Source organism: Herpailurus yagouaroundi, unplaced genomic scaffold, assembly GCF_014898765.1.
Source record: "Herpailurus yagouaroundi ecotype Mexico unplaced genomic scaffold, PumYag 195, whole genome shotgun sequence".
NCBI classification, from domain to species: domain Eukaryota; kingdom Metazoa; phylum Chordata; class Mammalia; order Carnivora; family Felidae; genus Herpailurus; species Herpailurus yagouaroundi.
This window is the reverse complement of record NW_024412426.1, coordinates 4,433,416-4,455,671: the sequence shown is the minus strand read 5'-3', so window position 1 is coordinate 4,455,671 and position 22,256 is coordinate 4,433,416. Positions and strand designations below refer to the sequence as shown.

General features: G+C 40.2%; 1 protein-coding gene and 1 long non-coding RNA gene across 5 annotated transcripts in view; both read left to right on the top strand.

The window, feature by feature from the left end:
* The window catches only part of SPATA45 (spermatogenesis associated 45), a 31,438-nt gene extending 17,345 nt beyond the window's left edge, over positions 1-14,093 (top strand). For 3 of the 4 annotated variants that reach the window (XM_040446420.1, XM_040446423.1, XM_040446419.1), the window contains 2 exons: positions 7,840-8,151; positions 13,972-14,093. In XM_040446420.1, coding sequence (XP_040302354.1) covers positions 7,878-8,151; positions 13,972-13,991 — 294 coding nt within the window. In that variant the 5' untranslated portion in view covers positions 7,840-7,877 and the 3' untranslated portion in view covers positions 13,992-14,093. Of the gene's footprint in view, positions 1-3,807; positions 3,903-7,839; positions 8,152-13,971 lie in introns of those variants that run through there. The other variant, XM_040446421.1, reaches the window with a different exon arrangement.
* Positions 14,094-14,309: 216 nt separating this feature from the next.
* Positions 14,310-17,042, top strand: LOC121011768 (uncharacterized). Its single transcript, XR_005781745.1, has 2 exons — positions 14,310-15,684; positions 16,070-17,042. It is a non-coding gene; the product is annotated as an uncharacterized LOC121011768 (long non-coding RNA).
* Positions 17,043-22,256: the final 5,214 nt, after the last annotated feature.

Here is a 22,256-nt window from a genome sequence, read left to right as displayed (position 1 = left end):
AACCCAGACTTAACTTCTAGTTTTTGATGGCTCCTGTTAATGACATTTATGGGCAAACATAACTAGTTATGCCATAGTTTCCCCATAGGAAACAATGGAGGCATGTTCTTTGCCCACTGTAAAGTCAGCCCAAGCAGCCGAACTCACAGCTCTTACTAGAGATTATAGTTTGACATAGGGAAAACTGCTACTATTTACAGAGTCCAAATATGCTGTTGGCACCATTTGGAAATCCTCTGGATTCTTCAGTTCTGCAGGTACTCCCATTGCTAATGGGCATATAATTGCTGCCTACCACAAGCTCTTCATCTCCCTTTTAGAACTGTCATTGTTCACTGTTCAGCCCATACTAAGAAAACTGATGCTATATCTTTCGGAAATGATAGGACTGACAGAGCTACTAAATATGCAGCCCCCAAACAGACCTCTTTATCCTTTCTCCACCCAATTTTAAAACCCGCCTTTATTCCTGACTGACAGAACCAAGTTTTACAGCTGCCCAAACCAGACTATAGGCTTCCTATAACAACTATAGTATTCTGCAATCTTACAGATTGACAGGAACTCATGGATCATGGAAATGTATGAAAGTTCACTTTACCAATGGCAAAAGTCATGGAATACTCCAGACCTTGGGAATTACAGGTTCAACTCCAACCTTGTCTGTAAACCACATTGGTCTTTCTATTTTATGTGGCAACAAAGTATGTAAAGGGTTCCCACCTAAATGGCCAGAATGATGTGAACTTGGATACTTGGCCTCTTCTGTCACTGAATACTCCACCCTAAATGCCAGGCAAATTACAAACGTGGGCTCTTCTGTTCTTAAACGCGTGCTATGTAAATGTATCACTTGGGAAGTCAAAAAATCTGCTTGTACATCACAACTCCAAGGTTTTTTTATCAGCATTGAGGGTCGTATTTCCAAACTTTGGAGATTATGAATTGGGAAAAGCAGTCCTAAATCTCTCTGTGGTAATAGAACAAGAGTTTGATATCACTATGCAAGCTTTGAAAATACTCGAGTCAGAAGTTAACAGCTTAGCCTGCATGGCACTCCAAAACCAATGTACCCTAGATACACTGCCCAGCAAGGAGAAGTTTGTGCAATCATCAGTGAAAAAATGCTATTTCCATGTAAATCAAACACTGCAAATAGTATCTAGCTTATATCTGTTAAAAGAAAGGATTAATATTTTTCATCAGGTAAATGAAGTTCAGACATTTTGTTGCACCAACCTATTTCCAGAATTGGGGAACTGGTTTAATGTTGTATGGGACATGTGCTTTGATTTGTTCTTTTCTGTTTGCTCCTCATTCTACTCTCTGTTTTTCTCTCCCTTTGCAGATCTCTTGGCTCCTAACCCATTTTCTCTTTCCACAGTCACCAACTTAGCTTTTAATATGTAAAAATTCCAGGGAAGTTTCAGAGGAGAGAACTGTAAGGATTCAGAACAGTGGCCCCAAGATGTACCATTTGGCATGCAGATTATTTCAAGATGAAAACAATTGTTGGGAAGGAAAAATTTTCCTCGCCCATTCAAGATTCATCGAACTGGTCTGAGAATTAAATTGACATGAGATAGATTAACAGGACAGAATCCTGTTATTTGAATCCTGTTAATTATGAATGTACAGGAAATCTACATAAACATGAGAGATTCCAAAGACAGTCAGGAAAGTGGGGGTATATATGTCATCCTGAACAATGGAGATGAAAGTAGGGGTTTGAGACTTCAAAGGGAAGTAAAGAAAATCCCAGGAAGATGAAAAAGATAAATTTTCAGTAAGTAAATGTTTGCAGGGCCATATAGAAACAATGAGATATAGAGAAATTTTAACAAACTTGGCTAGGTTCCTCCCTGTCCACCAACGTAGTTCATATTATACTGTAGTTATCTGCGGTGATTGCTCCCTTTCTGGACCAGGTCCTCTATTTGAATTCTTTTAGGTAGCCAAGGGGAAAGTCAAAGTTTCTTCCTGAACTGTTTGGGCCTTGATTGTTTTGGGCTCAAAATAATGCTCATGCTTAAGCATCACATCCTGTGGTGGCCTACCCATCATAGCAAATAAGAGTAAATCTAGGAAAATGGGGATAGGATACCTTAGAATGTAGCCTAAAATCTTTATTGGAAGAGTAACCTTTGAGCGAGGAAAAATTGTTGGCTTAAGAATTATTCAAATTGGCTCTCTTATGTGACATATGATTGCCTTGTAAAATAATGATAGAGCATTACTCTTAGATACAACACACATAACTTTCTGAATTGATAAACTAATCTAACCAATGTACATTTTAGAAAAAACTTATAATGCTTGTGTTGGGGCTCAGGGAAGCCTACCCCAAAATATCCCACTTTGGCATCTTGATTATTTTGAGTTAAAGTTACTTAAGAAACAGCCAGTGCAAAAAGGAGACCCTGACACTCCTTTGTCTCCAGAAAGCAAGAAATTAATCTCCCATGTGAAAGGTACTCTCCCTGTACCAGGAGGTAGAGAGACATCCTTATCATCAGAGAGAGAGAATTCAGGGTGAAGAAGCCTTTATAAACAAACCTTCTTACTTTTACTAACTTACTGCCCCAGTCCAAATTCTGTTTAGAAATTCTTACTAGTTAAAGTTCCCAAACATAAGTTTTCTTTATCCTGTCAACTCCTCACTAATTTATTGTTTCTTTGTATAAAACAAGCTGCCAGCCTTGGTCGTATCTGTAGGACCTCTGTACGTACAAATTAACTTTGATTCTTTCCTGTTATCTGTCTTAGGTCAATTTAATTCTTAGACCAGCCAGAAGAATCTTGAAGTTAGAGGAAAATTTTCCCTCCCCAACACTTGCTTTATATACTTCATAGTTTACAAGTCCCTTCATCTGTTGTCTCATTTCATCCTCACAATATCTCAGTACTGATATCAGCCCATTTCAGCTAAGGACGCTGAAGCTCACAGATGCAGAAATATTCTTCCAGGTTGCACTCTAGCGAGGGAGGATTTAGCCCCTTGCCCACAGGTGCCAGGGTTGTGCCCAACTAATTAGATCTCCTGATAAGCCTTTTGGATTATCTGGGAGCTTTACGAAAAAAACAAAACCAACAGCAAAATACCTTCTCATCTTCAGCAGCTGCCCTGCACTGGTCTCATCAGAGACACCAAACTCATCAGAGTTGGGTGGTCTTCTTTTGCTGACCCTTCATATAGTTCTTTAGGGAATTCATTTCTCTGGCATTGTGAACTGCTCTCTTCAATACCAGTCTTATTTCTACTATCCTGTATTCCTGTAAAAAAGAAAAAGAAATGATTACTTTTGTATTTCTGAAGATTTTTTTTACAGGGAGGCTTCCTCTTCTGATAAAAAAAAAAAAAAAGATGTATGAATAAAATAATTCCCCAAGTGAAATAAGAAGTTTTAATAAAACCAATAAAAATAGCTGTGGTTTACTAAGTACCTACCTTAAACCTTTAGACTATAAGCTCCATTGGGATAGGTATCCATTTGTCCCCAGTACCCAGAACAACACCAGGCACAGAGTAGGTGTTCAACAAATATCAGTATGTGTAATAAATTGATGCCAGGCACAATGTAAAGAGCTTTCCATGCACGTCATTGAATTCCAACTTCTTCCTTACCTCCTACAGTATACACACAAACCTACAACTTAATGAAATAGGTATCTTTATCCCAGATGAAGAGATTGATATTGAGAGATTGAGTAATTTATTAGAGGATACATGGCTGATAAGTAAATGGTCCCTCTAACTCCAAAACTTCTCTTAATTAGGGTTCTATGAATAGAACAAAGTTGGAATGGCTTAGCTCATAATGTCCCATCACCAAGGTAATATCTCAGTGGGGTGATCCAAACCAGTGGACTTCAAATAGGCTTTGGGTTGCTGTACATTAAAGGTAATTTATAATAACATACCTGTAGAAACAGGAGTATATTTTCTACATCTATGCAGTTGATTCTTGTTTTTGCAGTAGTCATGTTCTATAAAGTGGCCCCAAGTATTGAGTTAGCAAATACTCAGTCAATTGCTCTTAGGGGAAATACAGGGATAGGTCCTTGTGAGTCTCTGGTAATAAGATTTTTGTCAACCAATCAATATATAACCTTATTTCATGTATGTATCTGTATGTATAATTATTTAATACATACTGTTGATTCATTAACATTGAACTCACAACCAACAGCACTATACATGCTTGAACAAAGCTTATCTAACACACATAAGGCACATTACAGCCTTCTTGCTGCTTAGGAGCACTAGCCAGCACTTTAGCACTATACTTGGGGAGCATTCTAAAAAAAAAGAAAAACAAACAAACAAAAAACCCTAGTAATACTAAACAGATCAGGAAAAGGACACTTGTTTATAGGATGAAAGCTGAATCAAGAAGGCGGAGTGTCCCCTTGTTTGACCTTAGCTGGGAATATGCACATCAAGGAGACTCAGATTTTTGCTACTCTGTGCATTTCTGGGAATGACTATTAAAATGCCACAAGTATTGATTTTGAGATAACAAATAAGTATTTATGAGTAGGCAAATTTACAAAGATGGAATTCATGAATAATGAGGATGTACTGTATATATATGCTTAATATTTTCAAAGTCCTTTATTTTTTATTTTTGGGTTTTTTTTTTTTTGCCTATTTGTATTTATTTATTTCAAAGTTTTATTTAAATTCTAGTTAGTTAACATATAGTGTAGTATTGGTTTCAGGAGTAGAATTTAGTGATTCATCGCTTACATATAACACCCAGTACTCCATAACAAGTGCCCTCCTTAATACCCATCACCCACCCACCAACCCTTGGTTTGTTCTCTATCACTAAGAGTCTTTTATGGTTTGTTTCCCTCTCTCTCTCTCTCTCTCTCTCTCTCTGTTTTTCTTTTCCCTTCCCATATGTTAATCTGTTTTGTTTCTTAAATTCCACGTATGAGTGAAGTCATATGGTATTTGTCTTTCTCTGCGTGTCTCGTTTCAATGAGCATAATACACTCAAGCTCCATCCATGTCATTGCAAATGGCAAAATTTCATTCTTTTTGATGGCTGAGTAATATTTCATTATAAATATATATACCACATCTTCTTTATCCATTCATCAGTTGATGGACATTTGGGCTGTTTCCATAGTTTGGCTATTGTTGGTAATAAGGCTGTAAGTATCGAGGCACACACACGTGTGTGTGTGTGTGTGTGTGTGTGTGTGTGTGTGTGTGTGTGTGTGTTGATTTTTAAAAAGTAATCTCTACACCCAACATGGGGCTCAAACTTCCAAACTGAGACCAAGAGTCACGTGCTCCACCAACTGAGTCAGCGAGGTGCCACTCAAAGCTCTTTAAAAATTTGTATGTTTTTTTTAATTTTTAAAATTTTTTTATTTATTTTTGAGAGAGAGAGAGACACACACACAGCACAAGAGGGGGAGGGGCAGAGAGAGAGGGAGACACAGAATTTGAAGCAGGCTCCAGGCTCTGAGCTGTCAGTGCACAGCCCGATGCGGGGCTCGAACTCACAAACTGTGAGATCATGACCTGAGCTGAAGTTGGATGTTTAACCAACTGAGTCACCCAGGTGCCCCTAAAAAGTCATATGTTATACACCTTATTTATCTCCACTTAAGAGACTGTAAAACTGGGTGAAGTAACCATAGAAACCATCCTGTTACTATGTCATACACAGAGTCAGTTTCATAGGCATGTGACCTCTGCACTAACACAAGGCCCCCATGTTCAAAAGGGCCCATGAATTTTCAACACAGGGCCCTGCAATTTCATTTTTCACTGGTCCCCACAAATTATGTAGCTGGTTCTGGCTGCATGGCAAGTAAACAGATTAATAACTGGAGGGACAAACAAACAAACCCAAATGAAAAAATACTATACATCCAGCTGAACAAATCCCTTATTTCACTGTGCCTGATATATTAAAGTTACCATTTATTGAGGATTGGCTATATTAGGCTCTTGTATGTATTAAGTTATTTAATCCTTATGACACTCTGTGAGTTGGGTATTATTTCCACTTAACATACAAGGAGAGGCACCTGGAGACTCAGGGGTTAAGCTTCCAACTCTTGATTTCTGCTCAGGTCATGATCTCATGGGTTCGTGAATTCTAGCCCCACATCTGGCTCTGCACTGACAGCATGGAGCCTACTTGGGATCTCTCTCCCTCTCTGCCCCTCCTCTGCTCACTCTATCTCTCTCTCCCAAGATAAATAAATAAACATTAAAAAACTAAAAACAAAAAACAAAAAGCAAAACAAGGAAACTGAGTGCCCAGAGAAGGTAACTTAACTGCAGTCATACAGTTAGTGTAGCTTGAATAGGGACCAAATCAGACTCAAAACTTCATGCTCTTGCTGTTAGACTCTTACTGTGTCTAATTTTAGTTGGCTCCAGTTTCCAGGTAATTTGTAATGAGAATTTAAATTTTGTGATCTCCTCAGTGAGCTTTTAACTAACACGTCTAGATTTCATTTGCAGTAAACATATATAATGGGCTTTTAACAGAATATAAATTCAGCTTGAAAGTACATAAGAGACAATTACCTTGTTTTCTTTTCTTTTTCTTTAGTCATGTCCCAATTTGATTTCATTTGTACATCTCCTAGGCAGGATAAACAATCAAAGTGTTAGAGGAGATATAATTTAAAAAGTTTAAATTCTGATCACCCTCACTTTCTCTGAAATTAATGTTCAGTTAATTCAAGTTGAAAATACTAAACACCTCTAAGTAATTAGTCCATTTACAAACTTAGCTAATACTTTAAATATTTTAAACTTCTTTCATAAATTTAACATATTTGATTTTTTAAGTACTTCACATGCTTGAAAAGACAAATTTATAGCCCTAACAAGCAAATTCTTCCTAAATACTTAACAACACTTTAGTTTTTAAGTTCATGTCCTGCCATAGCCAATTTAATGTCTTTTTTCTGTACTTTTTAAAATAAATATTGATTTATTTTGAGAGTAGGAGAAAGAGAGAGAGAGAGAATGAGCAAGGAAGGAGCAGAGGGAGAAGGAGAGAGAGAAAATCTTTAGCACGTTCCATGCCCAGTGCAGAGCCTAACACAGGGCTGAATCTCACAACCCTGAGCTGAAATTAAGAGTCAGATGCTTAACTGACTGAACCACCCAGGCGCCCCTGTACTTTTTTTTTTTAATGTTTATTTATTCTTGGGAGAGAGAGACAGAGCACAAGCAGGGGAGGTGCAGAGAAGAGGGAGACACAGAATGTGAAGCAGGGTCCAGGCTCTGAGTTGTCAGCAAAGAACCTGACACAGGGCTCGAACCCATGAACCACGAGATTATGGCCTAAGCCAAAGTTGGACACTTAACCGACTGAGCCACCCAGGGCCCCATCCCCGCACTTTTTATAATAAAATCCCTTTAGATATTTATTGGGAAAGAAACATCCAAAATGTTAATTTCATTGTTTCTAGACAATGTTCAAGAGTGATTTTTACCTTGTCTACCTTATGCTTTTCTGTATTTTCTTAATTGTCTACAATGACTATGTATTATTTTTATAATCAAAAGAAACAATGAGTTCCTAAAAGCAAGAATCAATACATAGTATCAATTTCAAAAACAAAATATCTTTTCTTACTACAATCCTCTTTTTATGATTTTTTTTTCCTTCGAAGAAACATCAAAAAACAAAAAGACCTTAGGAAACAATAATAAAAATGGAGTGAGATGTGGGGCCAGGGGCACAGTGGTGGTGGTATTTTACAGGAGGAGAAGAAAGAACTGGTAAAAACCTGATGGTGAATACTGGCTGCTAGGTCAAGCAGCAACTGATTGTATTTTTTCATTTGTTTCAGGATACTAAGAATCCCTTGACGATTAGTTTGTCGCCATAATGACCTCTAAAAACAGAACCAATGAAATCATTAAAAAACTTAAAGCTAGCAAAAAACATCTGGAGGAGATAAACGAAAAGCGTGACTCCAACTGCTTTGTGGAAAGAAGCAATCAAGTCAGTTTATTGAGAGTTCAAAAGAGGCATTTCAGTGGTGCCTACCAGTTCTTTACTCACACCCGAATCAAAGAACCCGTTCCTGACAGTGGCAGGAGCTCCTGGGTCACACTGAGTCTCCTGGTTCACACCGAGAAAAAGCACTTTCCTGCAAAAAGTAAGTTGTTATGTATGGTAGGATTCCATCCCCAACTGACAGGAGGGATTTATATATAAACTTGAGAAGAATTTCTGGGGTAGAGAGAGGTTCAGTAAGTATCGTTCTGGGACCGTTTAAAGGAGGTCTGTCTGAGGTGAAAAGCATCAGTAAACTAGGTTAGTGGATGTAAGATCTGCTGTAGACCAGAGATTTTCTTTTTCTTGTGCTTCCAGAATCCTGAGCTCCACCTCTAGACTGACTCATTCCGTAGGCCCTCCTTTGGTCCTAGAATCCGTGTTTTCATCAGGCTAAGGGAATTTTGATGCTGAAGGCCTGAGAACCATATTTTGAGAGAAGTTGTTATAGATAATTATAATAGCCCACAAAAGCTCCAGAGACTACCTATCTCACCAATTTGTTGCCTGTGCAAAAATTTCATGTACAAAATTGAGATACAATGGAAATGATTTTGATGACAAATATCAAACAAAAAGCCCTGAATAACAATAGTACAATGTGGAGGGAGGTTGGTGTGGGGGTTGATGGTGGTGGTAGTATTATTTCGCAGGAGGAGGAAGAGAAAGAGTAACCATTTTTGATTGTGAATACTTGTTTCCAAGTCAAGACAAGCAACTGATCGCATTTTTTTCATGTTTAAAAAAAAAAAATAGAGGGGCGCCTGGGTGGCGCAGTCGGTTGAGCGTCCGACTTCAGCCAGGTCATGATCTCGCGGTCCGTGAGTTCGAGCCCCGCGTCGGGCTCTGGGCTGATGGCTCAGAGCCTGGAGCCTGTTTCCGATTCTGTGTCTCCCTCTCTCTCTGCCCCTCCCCTGTTCATGCTCTGTCTCTCTCTGTCCCAAAAATAAATAAACGTTGAAAAAAAAAATTAAAAAAAAAAAAATAGAGTGTAATTGTATTAAATACAGACAACACGCGATTAAGTTAGATCTGCAACAAGAAAAATCAGTATTTTGGAGATTTAACTTCTTTGATGACTTTACATTTACCCCCATGCTCTTGGTAAGTGGTGTAAAAAGGGTGATACAGTGTGACAATGAAAACTGACATTCTTGGGGTGCCTGGGTGGCTCAGCTGGTTAAGCATCTGACTTCAGCTCAGGTCGTGATCTCGCGGTTCGTGGGTTTGAGCCCCGCGTCGGACTCTGTGCTGACAGCTCAGAGCCTGGAGCCTGCTTCAGATTCTTTGTCTCCCTTTCTCTCTGCCCCTTCCCCACTTGTGCTCTCTCTCTCTCTCAAAAATAAATAAAAACATTAAAAATTAAAAAAAAAAGAAAACTGAGATTCTCCATTGTGCTTTAAAGTTAATCTGTAACAGCCATGTGTTAATTTTACTCAAAAAATAACTCTTTGCAAGGGCCTTTAGTGTTCCTAATTCTAAGTGAATCTGCATAATCTTTTATTCTGCTTGAATTACTCAGTACTAGGTGAGTTAAACCACATAGAATTGGTTAGGTTCACAAGCTTAATAGTGGAGGGTAATATCCACCTTCTATAACAAACACAGTTTACCATTTTACACGAATACACATGGTTTTCTACAAAACAGAGTCTAACAAATATAATTTCCATAGCCAATATTAATGATACCAAAGTTATAAGCCAATAATTCTGGAACATTAAATCTTGCAGAAAAGCTCTTTGTTCTTTTAAATAAACAGGCTTAAATAGAAATTCAACTTTATGATGACAAGATACAGAATAAGCATGGACTTAATTGAAATGTTCTGGTAATTAGCATGTAAATGCATGTTTTTTCTTTTTTAGTCTAAACTATTAATTCTTAAATGGTGGTGTGGGAACCACTGAGTATTCAGGTCTTTTTCAGGAACCCACAGGGTCAAAGTTTTCATGAGGATGCCGAGATATTATTTGCCTTTTTTACTCTCATGGGAGTACATTGGAGTTTTCCAGAAGCAATGTGATGTGCAGTCACATCATTCTTCTGACCATTAAATGGAATGTGGGCTTGTATTCTTAATTTTAATTTTTTTCCCTCAGTTTACATTTCTAATGTAACTATTAAGAGGTACAACACCCATGAACAAAACCTTGATAAAGTCTTCAATAATTTATAGGAATATAATGGATCTTGAGACCAAAAAGGTTGAGAAACACTTGTTTGAACAAATGGTAGGTAATTACTGACCCGGTGCTGTTTATTCTCAAGCTTATTAGAATTTTTTCCCATGGTTTTCTCATTAATCTCTAATTAAAAATCAAGGTCTTTGGCTTCAACTTTAATTTTCGTCAAGGATAAATAAGAGATATTGGGGCTTATTTATTTTTTATTTCCACAAGTAGAAAGTGCATGGATATAGAGAAGGGTGCTAACATTTTTTTGAGTGTATACTTTATTCTGAATACTGTTAAGGTTTGAAAAGGTCAACAATAAGACCCTTCTGTTCCTGAGTTTATATCAATTGACAGATAGATGGAGGTTAAAATGTTGGCTTTGTTACTGGAAAACTATTTATATTGGAGAAACTGGCTTAAAAGCAGTGAATGGTGAACTCACCCCAAGAGAGAACTTGCCCCATTCCAAACCAAAAGTTTGGCCCTGCCACACTAAACTGAGAACACAGATATATATCAGAGAGTACCCCCTCCCCCAGGAAGCCAACAGATGCAAAGAGAAAATCCTCATTTGTAAAATAAGGAGATGGGACATTACTTATAAAACATGATGAACATATTACTCCAGTAAACCATTCACAAATATGTACTCAATTAAATGATAAACACCATTAACTGTAAAATAACATCCTTTTTAGATAAGATTACCTGCTTCTGATCAACTACACTTAGTTTTTAGGTGATCTCAACGCGACAGTTTGCTGGTCTTCAACCTGTTACAGGACCTAAAAATACCATCCTAATTCTGATGACTCCCACATTTCTATTTCTGGCCTTGACTTTTCTCCTGAGTTTGAAATGCATCCATGAGGACTTCTACCTCTACTTGGTATCTCAAATTTACCATTGCCGAAAAGAGTTCCTATCCTCTGCCCCCAAACATACATACTCACCCCTTCCCCCTCCTCACTTCAGAAAATGGTCAAAAATCTAGGATTTTTGTGTCAGCTATCTAGGATAGTGTCAGAGTCTGACACTTCCTTGTCCCACATTCCACATCCAATCTGTCTGGAAGTCCTACCAATTGTTCCTTCAAAATCAGTCCTGAATCTGACCACTATCACCCTGATTCAATCCATAATCATCTCTCTCCCAAAGTACAGCCTGCCAGCTGTCCTCCCGCCTCTGTGCTTGCTGCCTCCCACACTTCTTTACACAACAGCCTGAGTGATCTTTTTAAAACATGTATTAGATACATTATTCATTGCTCAAAACTGGTCTACGGTTTCACAGCACACTTAGGTGAAATCCACACACCTTCTCCTGTGCTTATAGGCTCTCAATGATCAAGCCCCTAATTATCTTTTCATCCTAATCTCTCCACTGTCCCTGGCCTCATTTCACTTAACTACCATGGCTTTCTTCCTGTTCCTGGTCCATAACATTCTGGTTCCCATCTCAGGGACTTGGCACATGCCGTTCCCTCTGCCTGGAGTTCTCTCTCTTTCCCTCACTTTATTCAGATCTTTGTTCAAAATCCAATTAATCAGAAACTATCCTATATAAATAGAACTCTCCAATATCCTGGGGCACCTGGGTGGCTCAGTCAGTTAAGCTTCTGACTGTGGCTCAGGTCACAATATCCCAGTTCAGGAATTCGAGCCTCACATTAGGCTCTCTGCTGTCAACACAAGAGTCTGCTTTGGGTCCTCTGTCCCCCTCTCTCTCTGCTCCTCCCCTGCGCATTCTCTCTCTCTCAAATTAAAAAAAAAAAAAAAACACTTTTAAAGAACTCTCCAATATCCTGCAATACCATACCTGGCTTTCTTTTCCTCTGCAGGGTTAAGCAGAGATGATGTCTGTTTTTTCACTGCTTTGTCCATTCTATTCCAAGAATGGTGTCAGACATAAATTAGGCACATAGAAAATATTCATTTGGTAGTTGAATAAATATTAGGACATAGTATGTATTTTTCCAGAAATAATGGTAAATCTTACCTCATTCCTCTTGAGACCCGTAGTCGTGCCCTTGGGCAATGGCTCACAAACTTAGAGTCTCCTGGGGCACATTTGTTGCTGTAGAATAATCTTTAGAAATGGAAGAGGATAATAAGAAGGTATGTTTTGCTGGACCTATACAATAATTAAAATTTTTTAATGTTTTATTTTAATTTTGAGAGAGAGAGAGAGAGAGAGAGAGAGACAGAGCATGAGTGGGGGAGGGGCAGAGAGAGAGAGGGAGACACAGAATCTGAAGCAGACTCCGAGCTGTCAGCACAGAGCCTGACGTGATGCTCGAACCCATGAACCGTAGTATCATGACCTGAGCTAAAGTCAGATGCTTAGGCAACTGAGCCACCCAGGCACCCCAGGATGTATACAGTAAGAATTAGAAAGCACTTTACTCTTTTCCTTTATACGTACCTGTGTTAGAGGAAGAAACACATTCATTCAGCAAATTTTTAGGAGTATCTACTTTCTGTCAGGCACTACTCTATGTGCTTGGCAACACAGTGATAGAGAAAACCTCCGCCTTATAAAACTTAGATTTCAGTGGGTATGTGAGTGGATAGATGCACGTATTATAAGTGGGTAAGTGCTATGGGGAAACATAAAGCAGGAGGATGGGAAGTGCTAGGGAAGGGATGCCTGGGCTCCCAGAGCATGGGGTTGGCATCCGGGGCACGTGGGACAACCCAGAACTCCTGGCTTCTTTGTTTCCCCCTTTGTTTTTATTTTGTCATTCTTATTCTTATTATTTTCATCGTGCTAAGTGTGCTTTTTAATCCCCATCACCTATTTGACCCATCCCCCACTCACCTCCCAGCTGGTAACGTAACTGTCAGTTTGTTCTTTACAGTGAAGAGTCTGTTTCTTGGTTTCTCTCTCTCTCAGAACTCCTGGCTTCTGGAGGTAGCCAAAGTAAACAGGGAAAAGGAACAGAATGAGATTGGTCTTCATGGTCTCAAGCGGTGGTCAGGCCATGAGTGTTAAGGATGAGAAGTGTTGGGGATTTTTCTAAGAGCACTTGGGACTTCTGGGCACTCCTCTTTGCTTCTATAATAGTGAATGATAGACCAGGGAATGAGTTTTCTTAGCCAGAGATCTCCAAACTCTTTTCAGTCTTCTAGTTGGAGATGTGGAAGCCAAAAGAGGGACAGTCTTACGTAAACATACAAGCCTTCAAAACAGAAGATGCAGGTATTTTGGTTCAGGTTGTTATAACCAGTTACAACAGACAGGGTGGCTTAAACAGCAAACGTTCATTTCTCACAGTTCTGGAGGCTGGAAGCCTGATTTCGGGATGCCAGCACAGTGGGGTTCTTGACAAATGCCCTCTCTCTGGCTCACGGGGGGCTGTTTTCTTGCTGTGTTGTCACATGGCAGAAGGAGCTAGCTGGCTCTTTGATTTCTACTTCTAAGAGCGCTAATCCCATTTATGAGGACTCCACTCATGTGATTTAATTACCTCCCAAAGCCCCCATGTCTTGACTCCATCACATTGTGATTAGGGCTTCAACATAGGAATGTGGGCAGGAGGACACAGACATTCAGTACATTGCATTTGGATTCAAGTTCTGCTTTTGCCATTGACTAGTCTCACACTTTTAGTCACTTAGTGTTTCTAAGCCTTACTTTTTTTACCTGTGAAGCAGTACTCATCCTGTCTGCCCTCAGGGTTATTTTGGAACTATAAAATGTAGTGTACGTGGTATAACAAATACTTCTGATTTTTTATTTTTCAGATAATGCCATATTTGGATAAAGTGTATCTCCAGAGACACACAGCAATACAACCTCTCTGATCCTTCTTCAATGTCTGTCTTATTTACAAACATTAATTATAAAAGAAACAAAAAATCATTAATCAGATCACCAAGAAAACATTTTATTGTCACATAAAACACATATATATTTTTAAAAAATTTTTAAATGTTTATTTCTGAAGGAGAGAGAGACAGAGGTGGGGGAGGGGCAGAGAGAGAGGGAGGCACAGAATCTAAAGCAGGCTCCAGGCTCTGAGCTGTCAGCACAGAGCCTGATGTGGGGCTTGAACTCACAGTCTGTGAGATCATGACCTGAGCAAAGTGGACGCCCAACCACCTGAGCCACCAAGCACTCCACATAAAACATATTTTTATTCATTCCATCCCATTATTTAGACTTAGATGTTTTGAAGAGGTTTTAAGTGATTAAAGATAGTTTCAAAGATGAAGATAGTTTACAGTGATCTTCTCTTTTAAATTTTTAGAAGTTTATTTATTATCTAAGTAATCTCTACACCTAACATGGGACTCAAACCCATGACCCAAGATCAAGAGTCGCATGCTCTTCCAACTGAGCCAGCCAGGCACCCCTAACCTAAAATGTTTAAATAGTTTGTTTCTGAAATTAGTAGAATATGTTGACCAATTCTACTAATCAAGTTGAAGGCTAAAGTCAACGCTTGCTTCTATTGCTAAATTGCATTAACTTACTCTGTTAAAGCTACCATTTTGGTAATTTGAATAAGTACCTACTTGAGAAGGTAATATTAGGTACCTATAGACAATCTGTCCTATTTCATTGCCCATCCCCAAAGTGGGCATTGCTAGAGTCATCTCGTGGCCAAATCCTACTTGGCTAATGTCACCTTTGTGTCATTATTTCCTACATAGCAGACTAATTTTTAAATTTTAACCTGGCTTGTGTTCCTTGTGGTAGTTTGAGGTAACAGCCTCTTCTATTCTATTTGGTAAGCCAAGCACTGCCTGGCTTCTTGGCATTTGTCTCTACATCAGTGAAATATTCACCTTGTGTTTGGTGGCCCTTTGCCTCCACAGAAAGCTCAGATTCATAAGCCAAGGCGTTTTAATATTGGAAGGGATATGGATCCTACTGGCCTAAATCCTACCTCAGCTAGGGCTACGCAAGGGCACAGCGGACAGGATTCATTACCTCTGAGAGTGCAGTAAAAAGCCAGACTCAAAACTAATTTTTTGCTTCTCAAAAAGCAAACACCTAGTGTCACGAGCTATGAAGTGTTAGCCTACCAAGCTTCATGAGCGTTGACAGAGGACAGAAGACTCCTGGCTCTGAGGCAAAAGACTCTATTACGCAGAGCACAGCAAGTAGCACAAGCCTCATGTTTAGGTTGGTCCCCCCTTGCACTTCCCCACCCCCTTCAAGGCAATGGGAAACTGTTCAGATAATGCCACACACAGAGGTTTTGCCTCACACCCAAGGACCGCTGCGCTTAAGAAACCCAACCTTTATTATACTGCACGGTAAATAAACCTGCCCTCTGTTACAGTGAGAGACATTATTTCTGTCATCCAAGGTCCTTGACTACAAACATCCTTGAAGAGATAGTCTAGAACAAAAGCTATCAGTGCCTCTGCTCCCAAGACATGCAGAAATGTGAGAGACCTATGGAGAATTATCTCCCAGCACCTAGCAGCCCAAATAAAGACCATCAGGTAAAACATTATTCCTTGGGTCCAATCTAAGATGAATCCTGGGGAATAAACACATAGTAAAGGAGTGTCAGGTTATGAATTATACAATTAACAACCTTTCTTTTTATAAAAATTTTTTTTTCAACGTTTTTTATTTATTTTTGGGACAGAGAGAGACAGAGCATGAACGGGGGAGGGGCAGAGAGAGAGGGAGACACAGAATCGGAAACAGGCTCCAGGCTCCAAGCCATCAGCCCAGAGCCTGATGCGGGGCTCGAACTCACGGACCGCGAAATCGTGACCTGGCTGAAGCTGAATGCTTAACCGACTGCGCCACCCAGGCGCCCCCAATTAACAACCTTTCTAACCTCATTCCTCTGTCATCCTGTCCTACCTTCTCTCCTAGGCACCTCTGGTTTTAAGGAATTATTAGTGGTTCTTTGCTTTATCCTGTTGTCCCTCCTTCCCCTGATTCCTGGAATCACCACCGTCTCCTGGAAGCCATCCCTACCCCAGCCTCTTTCCCTAATAGGTGTTTCCACAGCCTCCTCCTCTATACACCCTCTATACAACAGCCAAGGGCTAAAACCAGAAACCAAAATGTCACAAGACCATATATATCTTGGACTCTGAACCTACCTGAAATCACAAGAAGTCCAGCCACCTCCTCTTCCCCCTCCCAGGAATGTTTCATATCCGTTGATGCACGTGTTCCCTAATAAACATGTGGGGACCAGCATTTTCCCCCCTTTTCTCCTCTGGCTCCCTGTAGAGCTGTCTGCAGATTCTCCCTCTGACTCTCCCTCTCTCTCTTCCTCTCGAGAGAAGTCAAGAAGTTTCCAAGTCAAGGCCACTAATGTTTGTGCAGGAAGTCTTCCTGTGGCACCTCCAAGACTCCAGAAAAGACATTGGTATGGCCCACTATTGCTGTTGAAGCTGCTATTGGGGTTCAGAATGAGTTGTCCTAAGATGTGCTATTTTGGCACATGGATTATTCTGAGCTGAAAACCATCAAGGCCCAAAAGACTCAAGAAGAAACTTTGACCCTCCCCCTAACTGCCTGAAGGAATTTAGACAGATGACCTGCTCCAGGAAGAGAGCCATCACCATCAATAACTACTGTGTAATATGAACTAGGTTTGGAAGAGGGAGGAACCTAGAAAAGTCTGCTACAATTCCTCTTTGTGTCTCATTATTTCTGTATGGCCCGATTCATCTTCCCGTGAATTGCTTTCCTTCTCTTTGAAGTTCCAGTCCCCCACCCCTTTCTCCTTAGTATAGGATGGACATATATACCTCATTTTGCTGGTCTTTGGAATCTCTCATGTTTATGTGGATTCCCTGTACATACATAATTAAATTTGATATTCTCCTATTAATCTGTCTCATGTCAATTTGATTCTTAGACCAGCCAGAAGAATCTTGAAGGGTACAATAAAATTCTTGCATCCCAACACTGCCAACATCCAAGGCCTCTTCCCTGGAGAGGGTCTTGCAGGCCACAGTAAGGGAGCTACATCTCTTTTCTGGCACTGCAGATGTGTCCAAAGAGAGGGGCCAGGCAGAACCAGAAGCCAGGCAGCACCAACCAGGACTCTCAGCTAAATAAGACCTCAGAACAAGAAGGGTTGGATGGTGAACCCAGGGAATGAAGAGGTGTGGGTGGACGGGTTTGAGGACACTCAGTTATGAAAATATTGCCCAAACCTTCACTCTTCTTTCTACAGTGTGAACAACTCCACTTACAGTGCCAGAGGAGAAGCAGAGACTAGAGAATCCAAGGAAGTTTCCCTGGGGGTTTTAGTGGAAAATTTCTTTTAAATCATTCCTCTTTTACTGCAGTCACCTCTTCCTCATGCATAAGTTTGTGGAGCTGTTCTAGAGAAAAATATGAATGACAGATATCACACTGGAGTTAGAATCACCCAAAAAATGGGGGCACTTGAGTGGCTCAATTCGTTAAGTGTCCGACTTCAGCTAAGGTCATGATCTCACGGTTCATGAGTTCAAGCCCCGCATCAGACTCTCGGCTGTCAACGGGGAGCCTGCTTCAGTCTCTTGGTGCCCCTCCCCTGCTCTCTCTCTTACACTCTCTCTCTCTCAAATGAATAACATTAAAACAAACAAAAAACGAATCACCCAAAATTTGAGTCGTGGGACTCAACTCTCTTTTTGCCTTGAGCACAGGGTGAGTAATATCCTCTGATTTTCTATTTCAAGAACTGATTTCAAGGATGAACTGATGCATCCCCTTTTTAAATGTTATCTTCCCCTAAAATGAAACAAACTGAGCATCACGTTTGTCACGCTATATTCACACAGGCCATCGAAAAGTGAGTCCTTCTTGCTTTAGAGACTTCACATTGGCTCCTCTCTGCCTGGGAAGTTCTTTCCCCATTCTTCTCAGATCTGGCCCCTTGTCACCTTCAGCAACTCAACTAGCATGTCGCCTCCTCAGAGGCGTCAACTAAAGTAGAAAGAACTCTGTTATGCAACTATATATTACTAAGCAGGCAAAAATAAGTCATGGAACATGTTCTATAAGTTCGTGAAGTCCTTGCCCTTGCCTTACTACTCAAAGTGTGGTCCATAGGCCAGCAGCACCAGTAACATCTGGAAGTTTTTTGAAATACAAAATCTCAGGTGTAGGGGAGAAAAACTTTCCTTTCTTCCTTTCTAGGTACTTTGGCTGGCTTAATAATTAAATGACATATTAATCAATTATTAACAATAGTAACATTAATAAACAATATTAATACTATTGATTTATTTACTAAATAGTGTTTATCCACTAAATTATTTTTATTAAATAATTATTAAACTATGCATTAGATAATTGATATTATTAATCAGTTTATTATTAATAATTAATATAATTATGAATTAAGACAGGTTAACAGGAGAGAAACACATTTAATTTCATATGGGAGTTCACAAAAATATGAAACTCAAGGGAAGTGAGCGAAGCAGTCAGTGTGTATACCTTTATACCAGATACAAGAAATTTGTGAGGAATTGACAAGACAAGTCTGGGCTTGGGGTAGTAAATTGGTGAAGGAAAAACAAGTGCTGTTTATACAGCCTCTCTGTGCTGCATTCCCAGACTCTGGTGATAAGGAGTTCTCTTTACCCGCTGGTACAGGAGGGTACCTTTCACGCAGGAGACTGACTTCCTGCTTGCAGGGGGACACAGGGGGCTCAGAGTGTCCTTCCTGCACCACTGCTTCGTAAGTCACTTGAATTCAAAATAACCCAAATAATCGATCTTGCAGAGTGGCATATTTTAAGGGGCCTGCCCTAGACCCCATCACCCCAGCTCTCCTGAAATGGAATCTGTCCTTTAACCAGATCCTCAGTTGACTTCTATATACATTCAAGTTTGAAAAGCACTGCAGTTTAAGGCACGCCCACAAACGCCTTTCTTGGAGTCACTCCAGTTTTTAGCACCTGGTTCTCAACTTTGGCTGCACCTCAGAAGCATCTAGTGAGCTTTTCAAAAATTCATTTCCCTAGACCTTGATTCCAGCGTTGTCACTTAAATGACCTGGGTCATGGGAACTTTTTAAAAGCCCCTCTGCCAGGCAGGAATGCGAGCCACCAGTGTAGCTGGGACTGAGTGAGACTTGCAGTTAAATTCAGGTGACAGGATCCTCTTTAGAGGCTGAATTCCAGACGAGAAGAAATCCCAGGCCTCAGGCATCATTCTGAAAAGTATAGGCCAGGGGTCAGCAAACCATTTTCTGTAAAAGGTTAAAAGGTATTTTAGTCTTTACATCCATGTGATCGCTGATGCAACTACCCAATTCTGTCACTGTAGAATGAACACAGACATTGGAAATGAGTGAGCGTGTAACTGTGTTTCAGTAAATCTTTATGGACACTGAAATCGAATTTCATATAATATTCACATATTATGAAATATTATTCTTTTGATTTTTTCAGCCATTTAAAAATCTAACTCATGCAATAATTGTATATCTAGCTAATCCAAATATCTGAGCCTCATTTATTTCACCAATGAAAAGTTTTCTCTCTATATTTACATTTTTTTTAATGTTTATTTATTTTTGAGAGAGAGAGAGAGAGAGCATGAGTGGGGGAGGGGTAGAGAGAGAGGGAGACACAGAATCCGAAGCAGGCTCCAGGCTCTGAGCTGTCAGCACAGAGCCCGATGCGGGGCTCGAACTCACAAAACTGCTAGATCGTGACCTGAGCCTAAGTCGGATGCTTAACCAACTGAGCCACCCAGACACACCTACAGTTTTTAAACTTTTAGATATTTCAATGACAATTCTAGACTCCTTACCTTCTATTCATAATAAATACCTCCAGTTGGGCCCAAGATAAGAAAGTCAGAAGAAGCAGAGGAAAATGGATTTACGTGTAGAATTCCACTATAGGGAGCTACTGATTTCAGAAGGTACTTAAATGGCTGTTAAGATGGACTTGAAATTTGTTTGGTGACAGTACTGCATTGACGACCTCTGTTGTGGTGGTGAGGGTAGCCATGTAAGACACCCTCCGTCCAAAGAGGAGCCTTGAGAAGCGAGCCTGAAGGGAGATCTCTTGTGAACTTTGAAGATTGGGGAAAATTTCTGTTAGGGCTTGTTCTGTGGAGGGTTTGGGGACACAACTTTATAGGTTCAATCCTCTGTCTGATTCCAAAGGGTATATGCTTTCTAGCCAAATAAATTCCTGCCTTTTCTTCTGAATCCCCAACAAGAGTCCTTTCATTATAAAAGGACTAATAAATCGGCACTGAATTGTGGCTACTGATGAAGGAACTGCAAGGCATGACCAACCCTCAGGGCTAATGACTGACGATCATCTCTGGGGTTAAGGTTAAGGGGGTCCTGCTAAATTCAACGTGCTTCTTCCCCATCCTGACATTTTAAAACTGGGAATCAGGTCCAAAATGAACTGCAAAGTGCCAAGAAGGGCAAGAAGTCATAAACGCCAAGGACAGGAGTGAAAGAAAGGAAGTTAAGTTTTGGACTTGGAGATGGTGGAGTTTTGTGGGCTCACTGCCTACTATAGCAGTCAGATTCCTCAGTTTCGAGAAACAGAACCAACTCTGAATAATTTGAGCGGACAAGGAATTTATTAAATATGTTGGGTAGCTCGCACAAGCTGCAAGAAGTCCAGAGAACCAGGTTTCTGTAGAAACAATGCCCAAATTGGGCCACAAGGCACATGAAGACTCACTGCCTTTGGATACTGGATACTGCAGTACAATCGATGGCACCGTTGCCTCATCTGGGTACAGAGGTCACCTCCCACAGCGGCGTGGCGTCCACACGGCCTGAATTTCTTTACATCCCATCCAGCTTCCAAGTCTGGGTTGGGTGCAACTTATTGGAGGAACTTAGGTCATGTAACTTTCATAGTTGTAAGAAAATTTGGGAAAGCAAGTGTGCATTTTCAGTTTCTAGGGTGGAAGATGGGCTATGCCTCATAAAGGTAAGAGATTTCACAAGTACAGGAAAAGTGGATGAAAAGAAAATGTTTACTGCAGTATATCTTTGTGTTATCCCCCAAATCAACATATATCCTTCTTGCCCTAAGAATGTCTTTTTTAAATTCTTTCACAAGATCAACCACCATCTGCTATGGACTGCCAGTGTTCATGCTTAGCATGAACGGGACATGTGCTGCCTGGAAAGCTCTCCAGGCTCTGTAATGAGTCCCAGATTTCCTTCTCTTCTTCTTTTTTTTTCCTTCATTTCCCCAAGGGTCTCTTGGTGACAACAACTTCAGGGCGTCAATGTTCTCATCGATCAGGGTTTTTAAAGATATAAGCAATGGATACTGAATTTGGCTAATTTAAGGAAATGAACTTACCAAAGGATACTGGATGGTTCATCAAATCTCCAAGAAGGCTGAAAAAAACCAAATTCATGCCACTGAACTAAAAGCATAAAGACCACTGCCACAGACCCTGCAGTGAACACTGTCAACCTTGCCAAACTGGACTCTAAATTTGCTGCTATACTGCCCACCCTCACCAGAACGGAGCCGGATCAGTCCTGGCCTCCTCACGTCCCTAGCATCATTTTAATCCAGGGTGGGTAAGAGTATCAGTGTCTTGGTGGCAAAGAAGGCTGGAAAGTGACTGCTTGGCATTTTGGACCTCTATAGTGGGAAGCAGTCTCTGCATATTAAGGTGAGAGATACTCTACAGAAAGGAATTCACATGTGTGATGGCCAAAAAAAGATAGACGTCCATCCATATGAACCTGAAGACCCCTTCTCTCTTCTACTGCTTCCTTTAGTCACTGCCTATCCACTCAGTTTCAGAGTTCTTAATTTGTAATACCTGGAGAATGGCTTTTGAAAGATGTTAAACTCATGCAGAGATCAAATTGGGAGGTACTGGGATATTTGGGAAAAAGTGCTGGAATGGAAGTCAGGGGATTATAATTCTAAATGTATCCTACATTAGCCGTGAGCATTAATACAATTTGTTTAAATGACTTGGGCTTCAGAGCAATCCACAGAAAGGTCCTCCACGGAGGACATTAAACTTTTAACACTTTTTGCTCTTATATGCTATACATGGTTCTCCATATTTATTATACTAAACTATTTTTTTT